This window comes from Spinacia oleracea, chromosome 4 (genome assembly GCF_020520425.1).
Source record: "Spinacia oleracea cultivar Varoflay chromosome 4, BTI_SOV_V1, whole genome shotgun sequence".
NCBI classification, from domain to species: domain Eukaryota; kingdom Viridiplantae; phylum Streptophyta; class Magnoliopsida; order Caryophyllales; family Amaranthaceae; genus Spinacia; species Spinacia oleracea.
The window spans coordinates 138,958,695-138,975,020 of NC_079490.1; the positions used below are offsets into that span (position 1 = coordinate 138,958,695).

Genomic DNA, 16,326 nt, shown 5'->3' on the forward strand with positions numbered 1-16,326 from the left:
GGCACCAGGTTTGGAGGGCCTCAATGCAATAATTTTTAAGAAAACTTGGCATATAATCAAATCTGATGTCTATAAGGCTGTGCTGGAGGTGTTTAAAACAAATACTTCACTGGCTCAATACAACTGCACTTCTATTATTCTTGTGCCAAAGGTGCCTAACCCTACTAAGGTTAAAGACTTTAGACCTATAGCTTGCTGCAATGTGATTTACAAGTTGGTGCCTAAGATACTTACCACCAGAATGCAGAGTATTATTGGTGATATTGTTAGTGAGTTCCAATCTGGTTTTATTCCTGAAAGGCAAATCTCTGACAATATATATACTTCTTGCTAGAGTTTATTAAAGGCTACACCAGGGCCCATGTGTCTCCTAGATGTTTATTAAAGGTGGACTTGAAGAATGGCTTATGACTCCATTGAATGGTCCTTCCTTAAAGATGTAATGGTAGAGCTTGGGTTTCCTGACTGTTTTGTGAAATGGGTGTTTACTTGCATCACCACAGTGTCTTATAGTATTTTGATCAATAGGAAACCCACTAAACCATTCAGTGCTAAAAAGGGGTTGAGGCAGGGTGATCCAATGTCTCCATTCTGGTTAGGAATTGGCATGGAGTCTCACCCAAGGCATTTACAACAGCTTCAGACTCAACCTAATTTTAATTTCCACCCCAAATGTGAAAAGGTAGCTATTACTCACTTAATGTTTGCTGATGATTTGCTCATGTTTTCAAGGGCTGATATTCAGTCAGTTCAGATGTTTTTTGCTGCTTTCAATCAGTTTTCTGAAGCTTCACGGTTGGAAGCAAACATAGATAAAAGCAAGATCTATATTGGTGGGGTTTCTAATGTTGAAAGGGAAGCAATGGTGGCTGATGTGCATATTTCAGAAGGGCAATTCCTTTTCAGGTACCTTGAGGTGCCTCTTTCTACAAAGAAGTTAGCCTATAATCAATGTAGGCCTTTGATCGATTGATGAAGTAGTAGCAAGAGCTAAAACCTGGATAGCTAGGAATCTTACTTATGCTGGTAGGCTTCAGCTGGTGCAGACAATATTACTTAGCTTGTAGTCTTTCTGGTGCAAGATATTCATTTTGCCTAAAGAAGTCATTAAGGAAATTCAGAACTTCTGCATGATCTATCTATGGACAGGCCATACTGATTCCTCAAAAAGATCTCTGGTTGCCTGGCACAGTCTTTGTCTCCCAAGGACTGCCGGTGGGTGGAATCTGAAAGAGATGAGCTTGTGGAATAAAGTTGCACTGGCTAAACTTTTTTGGGCTTTAACTCCTAAGAAAGACAAGTTGTGTTGTAGGGTACACACCTATTATATTAAAGGTAGATCTTTATCTTCTTATTGGCCTGCTTTAATGTCTTGGCCATTGAGGAAGATCTTGGCCTCTTATCATCAGCTGATTGGTGATGTTGGAGGATGGGACACTGTTAGTCATAAAGGAAAGTTCTCTATCAAACTGATGTATCAGAGTCTCCTTGGTGATCATGTGAAAGTTCCCTGGAGAAGAATTATGTGTAATAACAGAGCCACTCCCGAGAGCTTGTTTATCACTTGGCTTGCTATGTGGAATAAGCTACCTACTAGAGACAGATTATTGGCTTGGAAGGTTATCACTACTGACAATTGCCCCATGTGTACCACCAAGACTAAATCAACTGCACATTTATTCTTTGAGTGTGGATACTCTTCAGTTGTTTGGAATAAAATCCTACACAGCTTGCAGTTGTGCAGGAGACCTGCTACTTTTGATCAGGAGCTAACCTGGATTTTGAAAGCTACTAAGAGAACGGGTGACAAACACAAATTATTGTTGATGAATTTTGCTGAATGCATTTACAACATTTAGCTTCAGAGAAATGAAATGGTTTTCAACTTGAAGTGTAGAAGTCCAACTGAGATTCTGCATGATATTAAGTTCATAGTAGCTTGTAGGGCTACTGATAGTCATAAGCTTTTACTCATGAGCTAGGTGTTTCTATTTGTTTGAGCTGTTGCTTTGTTGTGTTGTTTGTGTTCTGTTGACTTGTGCTAACTGATTGCTAGCATGGCTAGATGTAATCTTTATCCTTTTGGTATCACTAGTTGTTGGATCGTGCGCTACCCCCAAGATATACAAAATTGTTTTATAAAAATATTACGAGATCTAATTAAGTAAATTACATGCATTTACAAATTTATGGTAAATGCTAGAAAAGCTCGTGATATGCAAACCAGCAGTTTAATGAGCTGGAATAATAATTTCCCCCAAGACATAGAAAACTAATTTCAAAACGCTATGCAAATCACGAGCCTAATTAATATATGGAAATAGTTTAAAGTATAAATGTAGTAGACATAATAACAGTGTTTATATATCATAATCATACAAAGGATCGTGTTACGCAGCATAATAATATTGATTATATATGATAATCGCACTGATTACAAAAGGTCACCAAGGAGCTGCACAAAATATAACCAATAAGTTGGGGCAACGTCAAAAGTTACGACATAGGACGTGAAGTTTTGAACAAAATAGTATTCCAGTTCAACTTGTTGTAAAATCAAAAGACACCCTTGTTCTTCTTAGAGTTCCTTCCTTGAAATTCTCCAGTATATATCAAGGACAACCAAGGCTCACTTGAGCAGCAAGATATGACTTTGGAACAAACATTGTTTTACACTTTTACTTCTCATGCTGTAATCGTAGTACATTTTGCATCTGGTGTAATACAACATAACATAACCAATCAACATAATTAAACTGAATGATACCTAAACCTCCCATTAAAGGGTCAAATCAGATTCAACAGACCAAATCATTCGGTTTAGGTAGCAGTGACAGTGAATGTAATCAGTTTTTGTAAACAAATTAATATGTTCCCCTAAAAAAAACAAATTATTATGTTGCTGCTCTGCAAATCTAAATAAATGAAATGTTGAAATGTTATACAAAGTATTAGCTTGACATAACCAACCCAAGTTGGAGTTTCAACTTTCAACCGTGTTCCTGGAACCCTGCATCATGTTCCAAAAATACCAAGCAACAATACTTATCGAAATCAAATGGAGTAATAGGAAACAATATAAGACAATGGGATAAACCAAATGGACAAATTTGTTGATCTGAAGTGACAGAAAAAGGATACATTTAAAGTTTGAAACCGTTACTTTGGGAAACAAGATTACAAAGCTTGTCAAGAACAACCCGTCCTAAAACATCAAAACGTCCCCTCTGCTTTCGTCTATAAAGTATAAACATTTTAAAAGTATTTCAAGCATTGTAACTCCAAACCTACCGTAAGACTTGTAATCATAAGTACTAATGAGCTAATTATAGGTAATCAGAAACACAAGATCTTCTTGGCCTACATGCAAAGTCTTGCCAAATCACACGAATGCCATAATAATCCTCAAAGTATGAGTACAGTAAACAATGAGAAACATCTTAAGTACTCCCTACTTAATGTAGGTTTTATATGTATCCCTAACACATAAACCACAAGGGAGCCAAAATGGGGCAACGGGTATTTCCTAAGAACATAAATCGCAAGTGTTATGTGTTTCTCTTTTAAAAAAACACTATAAGGTAGTTTTGATACTAAAGTCATGCACCATAAACATAAACATAAACGAAGAGTGCTTAACAAATAACAAAATAATTTGACTGTCAATACCGGATCTTTCTATGACTATACCACAACTTCTTCACATCACACCTCGTATATCAATAAGGTAAAAAAATCAAAGAACTATGAGAAAGATTGTTAATATATACAGAGGATGTTTAGTTTTGTTGTCGCTTTCATTTCTTTATTCAGTTTTTCCATCTATGTATTTTTGTCTATATCTTTAAGTTGTACACTGTGCATATATATATATATAAACGTTAGAATATATATATATATATATTTGTAGATCGAATTTTGATGATGTCTTGGTTCCCACTGAATACTGATCATGTTAGCAGGAATTATATTGATATGTACTATCATGACTCCCAATATGTAACTGTTGATTACAAAAATTGTCAACATGATTGATGTTCACCTTGATTTTGCTATTGGACTCTAGATATATGAACTTTTGAAGGCAAGACTTTAATTTGCCGAACTAATAGATGTCTACCAAATCCTAAGATAGTATAATTATTAATTAATACAACTACCGCACAACTGGCTGAAAATAAGAAATATCCGCAAATATATCACCTTTTTATAGACATAGTAATGCAGATATATCAGACATGATCTCATCAACCCAATAAACAACCAATAAAAGACATCGAACCCTTTTAATTGTGGCTTTCTATCAGAAATTTCTTTCCAGTGTAATTTGCCTTTCAGTAAAAACAATCTCTAATTTTTAATCTTGGACTCTCCTTATTCAAATTAAAACCTTCCATATAAAAAGCACACTAATTCAGCTAGCACTCAACGAACATAACCCAAATGCCAATTGACCCACAATAATAGTAAAAACAAATAAGGAAACCAATAACTTATACCAACTCTTTGAACAAAAAACTTCAAACGTACTCCTAGTTTAACACTAAAGTTAGTCACTCACATCAAAACACCCACTGACATTCAAACCAAAACCTGAAAACCCACATCACAAAACAATCAAAAACAACATACATTAGTTCGTAACATCAAACCCCGTCTACATCATTAACCCTCCAAGAAAACCATCAAAATAAAAACAAGCACAAACCTTAAACCCGCGATAAACAAGCCTCTTCTAATTCAGCTGAGAGAAGACCCACCAAATAGACTCCATACAACCCATGTCCATAGTATTATACCCATTCTAAAAATCAATCCAACTTCCAGCTCTTCACACAATCTGCTCCCATTAATTCACATAAAAATTACACAAACAAGAAACCATATTATTACATAAAATATAAGACAAGCCATTAATATTTATGGCGAAAAAACCAGAAGCCATTCTGCAAACCAACCTCCAATGTGAAGGGCTCATTTTTCTTTCCAAGCCTGCAATTGCTTGTAGCTTCAACAAATCGTCATTGTGCAATCAGTTTTCCCACGGAATTTACCATCAAGAAATCTACATGTTTGAATAAAAAGCAAAATCTAAGTTTAAATGTTTGTACATATATGACTGCACAAGTGTACATGATTAGTGATTCCCCATTTTCCCTATGTATGTTTTTTTATCTCGTACCAGGCGTGGCCCAGATTCTATTTCATCCGTGAGTATTTCATAGAAACTAACTCCATTGACTTTACGCTTTCATTTAGCAGTCTCAGTGTAAAGCAACTCAAAAAAAAAGGATTCATTCTCAAATACGGAGTAGTTATTTTATTTTTATATCTTGATTTGTATTTACATTAGTAACTTTTTTGTTCCATAGCTATGGGCTATGGCTATCTAAAGGAGAGATTTATTTGGTCCTTTATATCTGTTGTTGGCATCCCATATTCTGCCTTGCTTCAGGGGCAACTTTAGTTCACAGGTTCCAGCACTTGTGGGATACACAAGTAATACAAAAAAAAAAAATTATGAGTGTTAGATTGTCAGTTACTCAGTTTATACAGATGCTCTAAAGTCAATCTGTTTTCATGGATTATGGTGCATCTTTTCATCCCCAAAACACATTAAATATGGTGTCCTTGTGATTGTTGGCTCCTTTATTATTGAAGGTAGAGTCATTTTAGCTTTGTTTTCAGGTCATTATTTGAGTTTGATTTGTTATTATATTACACATTAGTAGCTTTGTTTTCAGGTCATTATTTGAGTTTGATTTGTTATTATATTACACATTAGTAGCTTTGTTTTCAGGTCATTATTTGAGTTTGATTTGTTATTATATTACACATTAGTAGCTTTGTTTTCAGGTCATTATTTGAGTTTGATTTGTTATTATATTACACATTAGTAGCTTTGTTTTCAGGTCATTATTTGAGTTTGATTTGTTATTATCTTACACATTAGTAGCTTTTCAGGTGCTTCTCTTCTCGTTGCAATACATGCTGTAAGGACTAAGGAAAGGGCAGCTGCTGAGGGAATGAAGCTCAAACACTACGTTTAGCGTGGCCATGATCCATCTGCTGTTGCAGTCATGACAGAGGTATATATATGTTTGTTACTGTTGCATAATATGATGAAAAGAAGTTACAAAATGCTCTCATTAACTTTGTATTGTTGAAGCGTATACCTTTTTGGTTCAATGTATATTTACTACAATATATTATGCATCCTAGTTCTGGTAAGTGATCTAGATTTAGGACTGTTGACAAGCAAGCATTTTGCTTCGGAACATGTCTGTTTTGGTTTCTGGCACTTTCCTCAATAGTGACTAGTGAGGGATAGTGTTATTCAAAATCAGGAGTTGAACCTAACAAATAGAATTAGGGTCTGGTTGGTTTTATTGGGCTGAAAAGGCCCATACATTATTAGGAAATTATTGGTAAAATCTTATACTTCCATTAATGAGCTGAGGTCTCTCGATTCCATATGTTTTGGACTTTTGGTTTTCCTATTTTTTCTCTGAAACAGTTCCAAGAGGGGCTCAACTCCATATAGGATTAACTCTTTCTTTTGCCATGCTCGTAGAAATGAAACTGTTCCATGTATATATTTTATTTGTCTATGCTCCTCTTTCTTTTTTCCCGTGTTACCGGTGACAAGAAAGTGATCGAAGAATGACAAAGCTAAAAGCTTTATTAAGACTATAGGAATTTGTTTTCAAGGGGTTTGTGTTATCTCTATAGTCTGCTGATATTGTCCATTATCTGTTAACACTTAACACAACACACTTTTATTAAACTAATGATTCAGTTGGTTGTATTGGCGTGCAATTCCATAATCTTGATTAATTAATTCTTTCATAATGTTAGTAACAATGAAAAGGATTCTAAAACTAACTTTCAAAAATTGTTCTATCTCTCACCTCCCCCTCACTATATGAATATACGCTGTCCAAAAATATATTTCTTTAGCTAATACTGACGTAATGCAATGAACGAATAACGGCTATGTAAGCAAATTTTATAGTGTCATGAAGGTGATCTATGTAAGACTTAATGCTTTAGGTTTCAACAATCTTAGACTTGAACCATGCCCATTACCCCTTACCCCTTACACATACATAACATCACATCACACCCTACTTATATAAATACTCCGTACTTATCGTGCTTATATTATACCAACCACAAGGGAAAATTAAATCAAACATGCTCTACATCACTTATCACGCGACTTTATCAGATTTAATTTAGCTTAAGAAAATGGATAGTTACTAGAAGACGAGCCTTTTTTCACACGCTTCAAACTAAGATGTCGGCCTCTTCCACCATAATAATAACACTCCTTTTGAGATAAATACTGGTGTAGTGAGGGTACAGGCGAGACATTACATGATTTACACCATCAACTCCCATACATATCTCAAATTGCCAAGGTAAGCATCAGTATGGCCAGTTCACAGGAGAAAATGTCTCCGAATATACAAATTTCCTATCATGAGAAACAAAACAAAAGAAAATCTTATTACTCGTATGTTTAGTAATTACCAGCAGGTGTAATTTTGTTGGTTTAATTACTTATTACAAAACTAAGATTGCTTGATTTCATGTGTTAATTGTAACAACAAATAAGGATGCAACATAATCGTATTTCTGAGTTGATAAATAAGGATAATGTGCTCATGTTACCTTCATAGAGTAAACATGTCCACTTAGCTTCCTGAGGTTAGGTACTCTGCCAAGAAGGTTGATAAATTGCAATCAGAGAGTTCCTCAAAATCCTCCCGAATTTTATCTTTGTTCATATAAAAAGGGATAGAAACTACTTAGCATACCCTTTTGTATCACCCTAACAAATTTACAACAATCAAAAGCAAAGTAAGCAAATCGATGTAATAAACCGATTCATATTGCACACGAATTTAAGAACATTTAACCCCAACTATTGTTAAATCCTGGCTTCACTCCGTGTAGCATTATTAACCAAATTTTGTTGTTCCATAATAACTCCTACTAAATACTTCACAATATAAGTGCAATATACAATAATGCTCATAACTTTTTGAATACCATCGCAATTTATTACCTATCAATTTATAATTGAACTATCATTCAAAATATAGAGATATACTTGTAGTCTTCAGAAGAAGAACAAAAGCAGAGGGTCTTCAAAATGGAAGTAAAAGTTTTATCCTGCATTCACCAAAATTCATAAAACTCCAATTCAATTCAAATCCATAAAACCCCAATTCAATCCAAATAACCTTTTGATTTCACATAACCCTTTACGTTAAAACCATCGCCCAAATACATTTACATCTATATTCCAAAAACCATAGATGTAACTGTAAAACTAAACGAAAAACTCCAACTTACAAAATCTATTATTCAACCCAAAATGTCAAATATATGAAAATATTATTATAAGGTATTTCAAAAGATTAGACTTGCGTCTAAGAAGCGGAAGAATCTAGCTATTGCACTGCCACCGCCAGTTGCCGCCTTGCCGGATTGTTGCCGGGAATTATCAAGCCCCAGCCTGAAATCTAATCGATTTTGTGATATTTTCTGCAAAAAAAATCCTACGAAAATGAACATAGATACAATCAACGGAAGGAGATGAATATTTGCAATCAAATTTTCAAAATCAAACCCTAACTTAGAAGGATGTTGAGACGATCATAGTTCAGATGCAATTGACCATCAAATTAAACCCAGAAAAAGAAAAGTCATTAAACCCAGAAATAGAAAAGCCAATCCTCCTATAATACTGACCGTAGCGAAACAAAAAGGGGAAGAGAAAAATAAGAGTACCAGACGCGAGACCCAGGTTGCCGACGACGTTTTGATGATGATCGGAGAACATTGAAAGGGGAGATGAAAGTCAAGGGGACGTAGGATAGAAGAGAGCTCTCATGGAGTGATGGAGAAGGGAGGAAAATCTCAGACAGATATTCACGCAAAGACAGTAATCAGGGATAACCGGATAAGGGAGAAGCAAAGGAGAAGCACGACAGTGTAAAAATGACTTGAGGGTGTTATGGTCCGTGCACTATTATTAAGAATAAGACAAAAATGAAAACAAAGCACAAAATAGGGATAGAACGGTAAAATCACTATTGCGTGAATAGTAAATAATGTTTGAGGCTTTAGAAGTGTTAAGATTATTTGCCAAAAAAAATCAACAAAATATATTTTTCGATAGTTTTTATTTATTTTATTATAATTATGTACATGTAGGTTTTAAAATAATGATTATACTCTCTTAACCTCAAAAAAAAAAAACTCTCATAAAGATACTCAACAGTAATTCATTGTTATACAATGCACAAACGACAACAACAAAATCTAAGCCTTAATTACAAAAAGTTAAAATAAGACGATATAAGTCAAATTCAAATCACGAAAAATGCACAAACATACTAGTACTTAAGATGAAGAGTGCACACTAAAATCATAAAGATAAATCCAAATTCTTCTCGTTCATTCGTTCGTTTATTTATTCATTCATTTTGTCAGTTAACTAGCATGGACAAAGAACTAAGATTTTGTCCGGAATACAGGTTTTGGTCATTGACAAGATGTAAAGAATAATCCACTCCATTTGAGAGTCAAAAATGTTGAGCTTATGAAAATGTTTTTGTCTTAAACCAAATAGGCTAAACAATAGAATTAATTGAAATAAGGGTTCGTTTGGATTTTCACTGAAAAAGGAAACAATTTTTAGTTACCGTCCTACAAAGTCTATTTAACATAAATGAATGACGAGTTTCCATTTATTATTGATTTGAAAGTTGTTGGTTTATACTCCGGAGTATTGTCAACACTGAATGACTACACATGAAATATGCTTATCCACTCAAAATCATTGCATGTGTATACACTATTATTACCGGTTATATCTATCAACTTTTATAAGCATCATTATTGATTCCAAGAAAAAAAATTGTTCATGACAAAGTGATTGAAAATTATTCCACCCGTCCCGAAATACTCACAACGGTTTGACTGGACACGCTTGTCAATGCACAACTTTGACCATCAATATCTTCAATTATATATTATAAAAACTTATAAAATATTAATATTTTGAAAATATATATTAAGATGAAGCCAACAATATATTATATGCTAACACTTATTTTCATATCTATAAATAAAATGAGGTCAAAGTGAATTATGTGAATAGTGCAAAAAGTCACACTGTTGCTAGTATTCCGGGACGGAGGGAGTATAAGATAGTCATACTTCTTCCATATTTATTTAAGGGATACACTTGTCTTTTTCGGCCCTATTTATTTAAGAGATAAACTTGACATTTTTAGTAACTTATAAACTCCACCATCTAATTAAATAATCTATCTACACCCCACCCCACCCCCACCCCCCACCCCCTAAAATGACATGGTCCCTGTTAATGCCAAATTTCGTACGGACGACTTTTGGTTGGGATATGGATGACTAGACTAAATCGATTAATTAAATAACAGGAAATAAAGGGCAGAAAATAAATAGAGACGAGACAAGAGATGGTGACGCGGAAAACCCGAAAGGGATAAAAATCGTGGATGACAATGAGTCCACCAATCCACTATGTTGTTGACATAAAATCCTAGGTGAGTATAAATACAATGTATATTTGCGAGTATGTAAATGATGCTAATAGTAAACCGTAAGTATAAGATAGTGAGGTGTGCGAAGAGAGTACATAAATGGATGATATGCTTCGTAGGTTTGTGGTAAGAGAAAGTGTATCAGGGGAGAGCATTTTGTTTAATATATCTTGGCTAAGGGTGAAACAATAGTGGTTAAGGATATAATGGAATATCTACGTGGAAACTCAAGGGAAGTATAGTTGGTCATTGTCATATTGCCATTGAAGCTACGGGAAGTATTGGAGTAGAGTTTAAGGAGGTGATTAATCATGTGAGAAGGGGAGAAATAGCTAACAGAAGGTCATGGGAATAGGAGAGGATACAAGTGGAAGGCTGCCCCCCTACCGTAGGTCTTAAAATGTATTTATATAGGAGTATAGGTGTGGCATTGTTGAGGGAATAAGGGTGGTGGTGCTCCTTGATAATCTCAACTATTTTGACCGTAGGTTGATCACTTCCTTGGTCTTTGCTAACAGAATCGTCATTGCCCAACAAGCCTTCTTTGACCTGGCAGTGAATTGGAGATTGTGCCCCCATAATTATAGGAACCACCGCGACCCACACGTAGTACGAAATGACCCATAACAATAGCCCCCATTTTCCTAATTGCAGCGAACCGGAAGTTAGGAAAATAATCTCCGACGCCTGTCACCACGTTCATTTTCTGTCGACGCCAATATGTCATTGTCTTCGACATGTCCGTCATCTTCCGTATCTAATCTTTGATCAACGACGTCGCCTTCTGGTGTCATTCATGATCTCCGACGTCACCTGATGTCATCACGCGAACATTGATGCCTTCATGTCGTCCTCGATGTTACCAATCTCTGATGTAAACCTGATATCTTGTGGAAGAATCGTTTTGCTTATAAAACAACAGAATGCAATTCTTAAGAACCTGCGCGGAAACATGTTAAAACGTAATGTTAGTTAGGTATCTGGCGCCATGGCCAACTTTCGTATCTTCGTATGTCGTCTAATGCTTACAGGCGTCATGGCCAACTGTTGTATCTTAGTCTGTCGTCTGATGTTTACAGGCATTATGACCAATTGCTAAATCTTAGTCTGTCGTCTGGTGTTTACAAGCGTCATGGCCAACCATTGTATCATAGTCGGTCGTCTGACGTTTACAGGCGTCATGGCCAACTGTTGTATCTTAGTCAGTCGTTTGATGTTTACAGGCATGCCTCTATTGTTGCTATTGTGTGACATCTATCATATGCAGGCGATATAAGCCTCTTCGTTTGTTCATAGTCATGCGAAGAATTTGGAGAAGGAAGTTGCGTCGAGTGGGCACAAGGTCGAATTATTTTAGTCGGGTGTAATGTCGTGTGAGGGTAGGTAGCAGACGACTAAGTTGAAGTTACAGGTGAATGGAGTGGATGGTTCGAAGCAACCTTATGACGAATTTCAAGAAGAGTCGAAGGGTTGTGAGGTTTCCTATAACATGAGGACAAGGGATAAGATGTTTTGATGGTGCAGTCTATGGCAGAATAGTTTAGCCTATGGGATTTTCAGAATAGTAGTTTTAGTAGGTTTTGAGCATTATGGGCTGGCTTTGTTTGTCGTTAGTACTGAGAGGGAAAGACGTGTGTTTTTCTATTTTGTATTTGGCGATTGGTTAGGCATTTGGACAAGTGTCGGGGGTGCATACATATCGTTAGCTTAAGATGTTGTTACGTTGTCTCTGTTGTTCGCTGTGGAATAGATGTGCACATAAATAGTACCTGCGTCGTCTGTAGTGGTCGCGCTTAGAAGCGACATGTCGTTGTTGGGATCCAATTAGTTTAAGGGTCATGAACTTGGAGGCGTCGTCGCTTGTAGTTGATGGTGTCGTTCGTTGATGTTGTTTTCTGATGATGTCGTTCGTTGTTGTTGCCGTTGGTGATATCGTCAACAAGTGATCTGTAGAAAATACAAAAGGTAGAGGTGGACGCTCACTTGATGCGATGTTAGCGTTGATTTTCAAATAAATAAGATGAAACATAATATAATTGCGTTTGGAAAGAGATATTCAACGCGACAGATAAGAAAAACTGAAATTGAACTTTAATCACATTGTAGCAAAAATATGAATATATTAATTAATTCACGGAGTAAGTGTTAGATATTACTTAATTATGGTTGATGTAGCAGAATAACGTCATGTAGCTGAATGCCCTTAGATGAAGACTCTACAATCAACAACATTGTCCTAGTGTCGTGACAACTCTCGTCGCCGATCTTGTTTTCTTTCCTAAGATCATTGTTTTCTCTTATACCTCACATCTGGCGTTATCCCGTCATGTTGAATGAGATTGACGCATCGCTGGTCTTGACACTGTCCATTCCAACGTTGGTCGAATTATTGGTTGATCCTCGCAATGTGGCACAAGAAAGAACATATGGTTAATGTGAATTCCTCATACTGTCTTAAGTGGACTTTTTCTTAACGTATTTTGTAGAATCATTTGACAAACTTACATAACAATATGTCTTAAATTAAAATACATGTGAATTATTTATAAATTACCTTTCTTGTTAATCAGTTGACGTCCTGTCACTTATTGCGTTAAGGAACCTTGTGAGTTTTCTTTATTCGCCACTTCGACGTGTGATAGTGGTTGAGCCCCCAATGTTAATAAAGTCATACCTAATTGTAAGGTTATGAACAGTATAAAATATATATATATATATATATATATATATATATAAAAATATATTCATGCAGAAAAACCATAAAGCCAGAAATCCAAATTAATTGCCACATTGTCAATTAGCATAATTAGGACACATACAATGTGATGCGTGCCTTCCGTAGCTGCTCTCGAACCGAACAAGAACAAGTCTTTAGAGCTCCAAGTGTCGCCCCTCCGTAGACAGTCCACAACACGTTCTGATCCGCCTTAGGTTAACCAACTAGTATTTTTACTAAGGTTTTACGCACTCGTGTTAGGCTATTATGTTCTCCCTTGAACACAATCTATATAAAGTATATTGTATGGTTGTCTATAAATTGTGAACACTAATCACCTACTTATAGAGTATGAAATAAAGAATTAGTATTCTACTAGGATTCAATTAACTAATCCTATTAGGACTCTAGTTAATTAGTAGCGTTAGAATTCTAGGATTAATTAAACACTAAGTGTTTCAAATCCATCCAAAATATCTAATTTTAGTAGAAGTAGGAAAACTAATTTCTAAAGGCCCAAGTTACTTGGTGCCGAAGATATCGCACAAGCCTTGGTGCACAAGGACTCGCCACCAACGCAGCCATGCAGGCCCACGCTGGCGCGCTCCTTGGCTTTGCCCAAGAGAGGCTCGCTGCTGGTCGTGGCCCATTGCTTGCTGCTGCTTGGTCGTGGCCCATCGCATAACACGCCAGCACGATTGATGGGTGCTAGGCCTAGCGTTGGCGCTGGGCCTTGTGCTCGACGTCGGCGCTGGGACTTGTGCCTTGCGATGTGCGTGCGGTCTTTGCTTGTCGAGTGATGAGCCGGCTCGCTTGCCGGCTTGTCGCTCGTCGAGCTTCCGATTCGTTTTCCGATTCCGGAATTTATTTCCGCTTCGAACAACATTTACGTTTCCGTTAATATTTTCGATTCCGGTAATAATTTCCTGTTCCGACAATATTTCCGTTTCCGGTAATATTTCCGTTTCCGGTAATATTTCCGATTCCGGCAATATTTCTATTTCCGTTAATATTTTCCGATACGAACCATGTATTCGTTTCCGGCAACATCTACGACTTGGATAATATTTATATTTCCGTCATGAACCATATTTCCGTTTCCGTCAATATATTTATTTCCGGAATATTCTTTACTTTGCCTTTTGGCGATTTCAGCTCCCATTGGAACCGAGATCCGTCATTTCCGAATGATCATAAATAGAGTAATTTAATGAATAATATATTCACTTAAATACTTGATCCGTTCACGTACTATTTGTGTGACCCTAAGGGTTCAGTCAAGAGTAAGTTGTGGATTAATATTGTTAATTTCACTTGAACTGAAGCGGAGGCACAAATTAGGTATCTACACTATACTAAAGGATAAGACTATGGAAGAAGGATTCCACCTAGTATATCTACGGAAATAAAATGTATCTCTTACTCTACTCAGTCATGAACATATAGAAAATTACAAGTTAGTCTAGGGAGAATTGCGCACTACTACAAACCACTCGCACCCGATGTTCACGGTGTGGTTAAAATGTCTAGAGTTTTGTTTGTGATTTCCTACAAATGTAAATAGAAATGAGGCTCAACACCCACTATAATCAAGCTCCTAGGGTCAACAGACAAAAGGGGCGCTTTCGGTGTCAAAGGGAGGGTTTCCAGTGTCAACGACTTTATGCTCAACGGCAATCTAGAAGAACAACTATAACACATGAATCGCAACGTTTCCTTAGATTTTGGAACAAGAAAACAGAAAAGCAAGACCAACAGAAGTCCATCTAGCATGCTCATACACCTATTTCAAGAAATGACATAATACCACAACAACTAGCAAAGCCTAACAAATACCAAAGTTACATACGCAAGAGGAGGGAGAAAGAAGTTTCATGTTATAATTCTACTAGGGCTCGGCCAAACGCTAGGCCTAAGAGAACTAATCATGCATAGTAGAAGTTAAACCTATAAACTTAAGAAAACCTTACATGAAAACATGAATTTTTATTTCAGGTAGAGAAACTCAACCTAATGAACTTGATGATGAACACCAAGAACATATCAAATTGCGTAAAGAAACTCATTCACAAATCATGAACTAGAAACTCAAAAAATTTCAAATTGCAAGAAAGCTATAAATGAGAGAAACAACAAGATTAAGCTAAGAAACAAAGAAATACTGGAATTGGAAGAGGAGATCTTGCTCCTAAAAGTGCAGAATTCAAAACACAATTAAAGAAATTAAAGATAAATTAAAGAGCTAATTAAGAAAGCAATAAAATGGCGAGAGTGCGTAACCTAGGAAAATAAGAAAAGTCAAAGAAACTACACTACCATATACTCCGCGCATGTGGTCTTTAGGGTAACATTCTATTTATACTAAGGGGGGGACATGTGCCAAAGAAGTAGGGTAGCCGTCATGCATCGCACAGTCTTTAGCAGGTCTGCACGACCAATGCAAAGGGGTCATGCAGTGTCTTGGAACGGTGTCATAACAAGTGATGCACAGCCCGTGCGACGGATGATACATCTTGCGGGCTGTGCATCAGCTCTGCACGGTCCTTGCCAAATTCGCACGGTCCGTGCCACGCTGCTATCCTCAGCTGCTTCATGGACAATACAAGGGTTGCAGGGTCCATGCAAGGACCGTGCCCCTAGCTAATTCACTTTTCTTCTACTTTTTTCCCGTGAATTAACATCATGCACTCTTTATGCACAAAGACTCGACTTGGGGGAAGCTTTCTACCCTTGCTTCTCCTGCTGTGTGTGAGCCTTCGATGATAGTGAAGAGGTGGGGTGATAAGGAGATTGTGAAGATACACTCGTTCCCCATTGACGTGGTCATTCTCTCTTTTGGAATAGCGGGACATCCATACTCTGTGTGTCTCTTTAGCTTGGCCTGAAAATAGGGAGAGAAGAGTTGTTCTTAGAAAACAAGCAAAGAAAACCAAAAGAGTGGGAATATATCTAAATGTAAACTATATGCAACTAAACTATGCTAATATGTATACAAAAGATTTCCTATTG

The 16,326-nt window shown here is 36.5% G+C and overlaps 2 protein-coding genes across 20 annotated transcripts; one reads left to right on the forward strand and one right to left on the reverse strand.

Moving 5' to 3' along the window:
- Positions 1–400: 400 nt before the first annotated feature.
- On the forward strand, positions 401–1,859 carry LOC110797947 (uncharacterized). Its single transcript, XM_022003080.1, has 2 exons — positions 401–953; positions 1,150–1,859. Exons 1-2 carry the CDS (start codon positions 401–403, stop codon positions 1,857–1,859), a joined length of 1,263 nt encoding a protein of 420 aa, XP_021858772.1.
- Positions 1,860–2,378: 519 nt separating this feature from the next.
- LOC130459661 (uncharacterized) lies at positions 2,379–9,231 on the reverse strand. Of its 19 annotated transcripts, none has more exons than XR_008919203.1 (6): positions 8,803–9,227; positions 8,440–8,570; positions 8,120–8,181; positions 7,678–7,723; positions 4,959–5,065; positions 2,802–4,840 (listed from the first exon to the last, which is right to left on the reverse strand). XR_008919203.1 is itself a non-coding variant. In XM_056827148.1 (5 exons), the coding sequence occupies exons 1-5, from the start codon at positions 8,852–8,854 to the stop codon at positions 5,057–5,059; spliced, it is 300 nt and encodes a 99-aa protein (XP_056683126.1). In that variant the 5' UTR covers positions 8,855–9,231; the 3' UTR covers positions 2,802–5,056. The 19 variants fall into 19 exon arrangements, 2 of the variants coding, with proteins under 2 accessions (XP_056683126.1, XP_056683124.1); XR_008919219.1 differs by having other exon boundaries at positions 8,365–8,556; positions 8,803–9,117; XR_008919210.1 differs by adding an exon at positions 2,379–2,714 and having other exon boundaries at positions 4,709–4,840; positions 7,678–8,556; positions 8,803–9,120.
- Positions 9,232–16,326: the final 7,095 nt, after the last annotated feature.

Coding starts and splice junctions, on each gene's coding strand:
- LOC110797947 (XM_022003080.1), top strand. CDS start 401: ATGGCTTATGACTCCATTGAATGGTCCTTCCTTAAAGATGTAATGGTA. Junction 954..1,149: donor GAAGTTAGCCTATAATCAAT/GTAGGCCTTTGA, acceptor ATCTATGGACAG/GCCATACTGATTCCTCAAAA.
- LOC130459661 (XM_056827146.1), bottom strand. CDS start 8,854: ATGTTCTCCGATCATCATCAAAACGTCGTCGGCAACCTGGGTCTCGCG. Junction 8,571..8,802: donor CAACCTGGGTCTCGCGTCTG/GTACTCTTATTT, acceptor TCATTTTCGTAG/GATTTTTTTTGCAGAAAATA. Junction 7,724..8,119: donor TCTTCTTCTGAAGACTACAA/GTATATCTCTAT, acceptor CCTTCTTGGCAG/AGTACCTAACCTCAGGAAGC.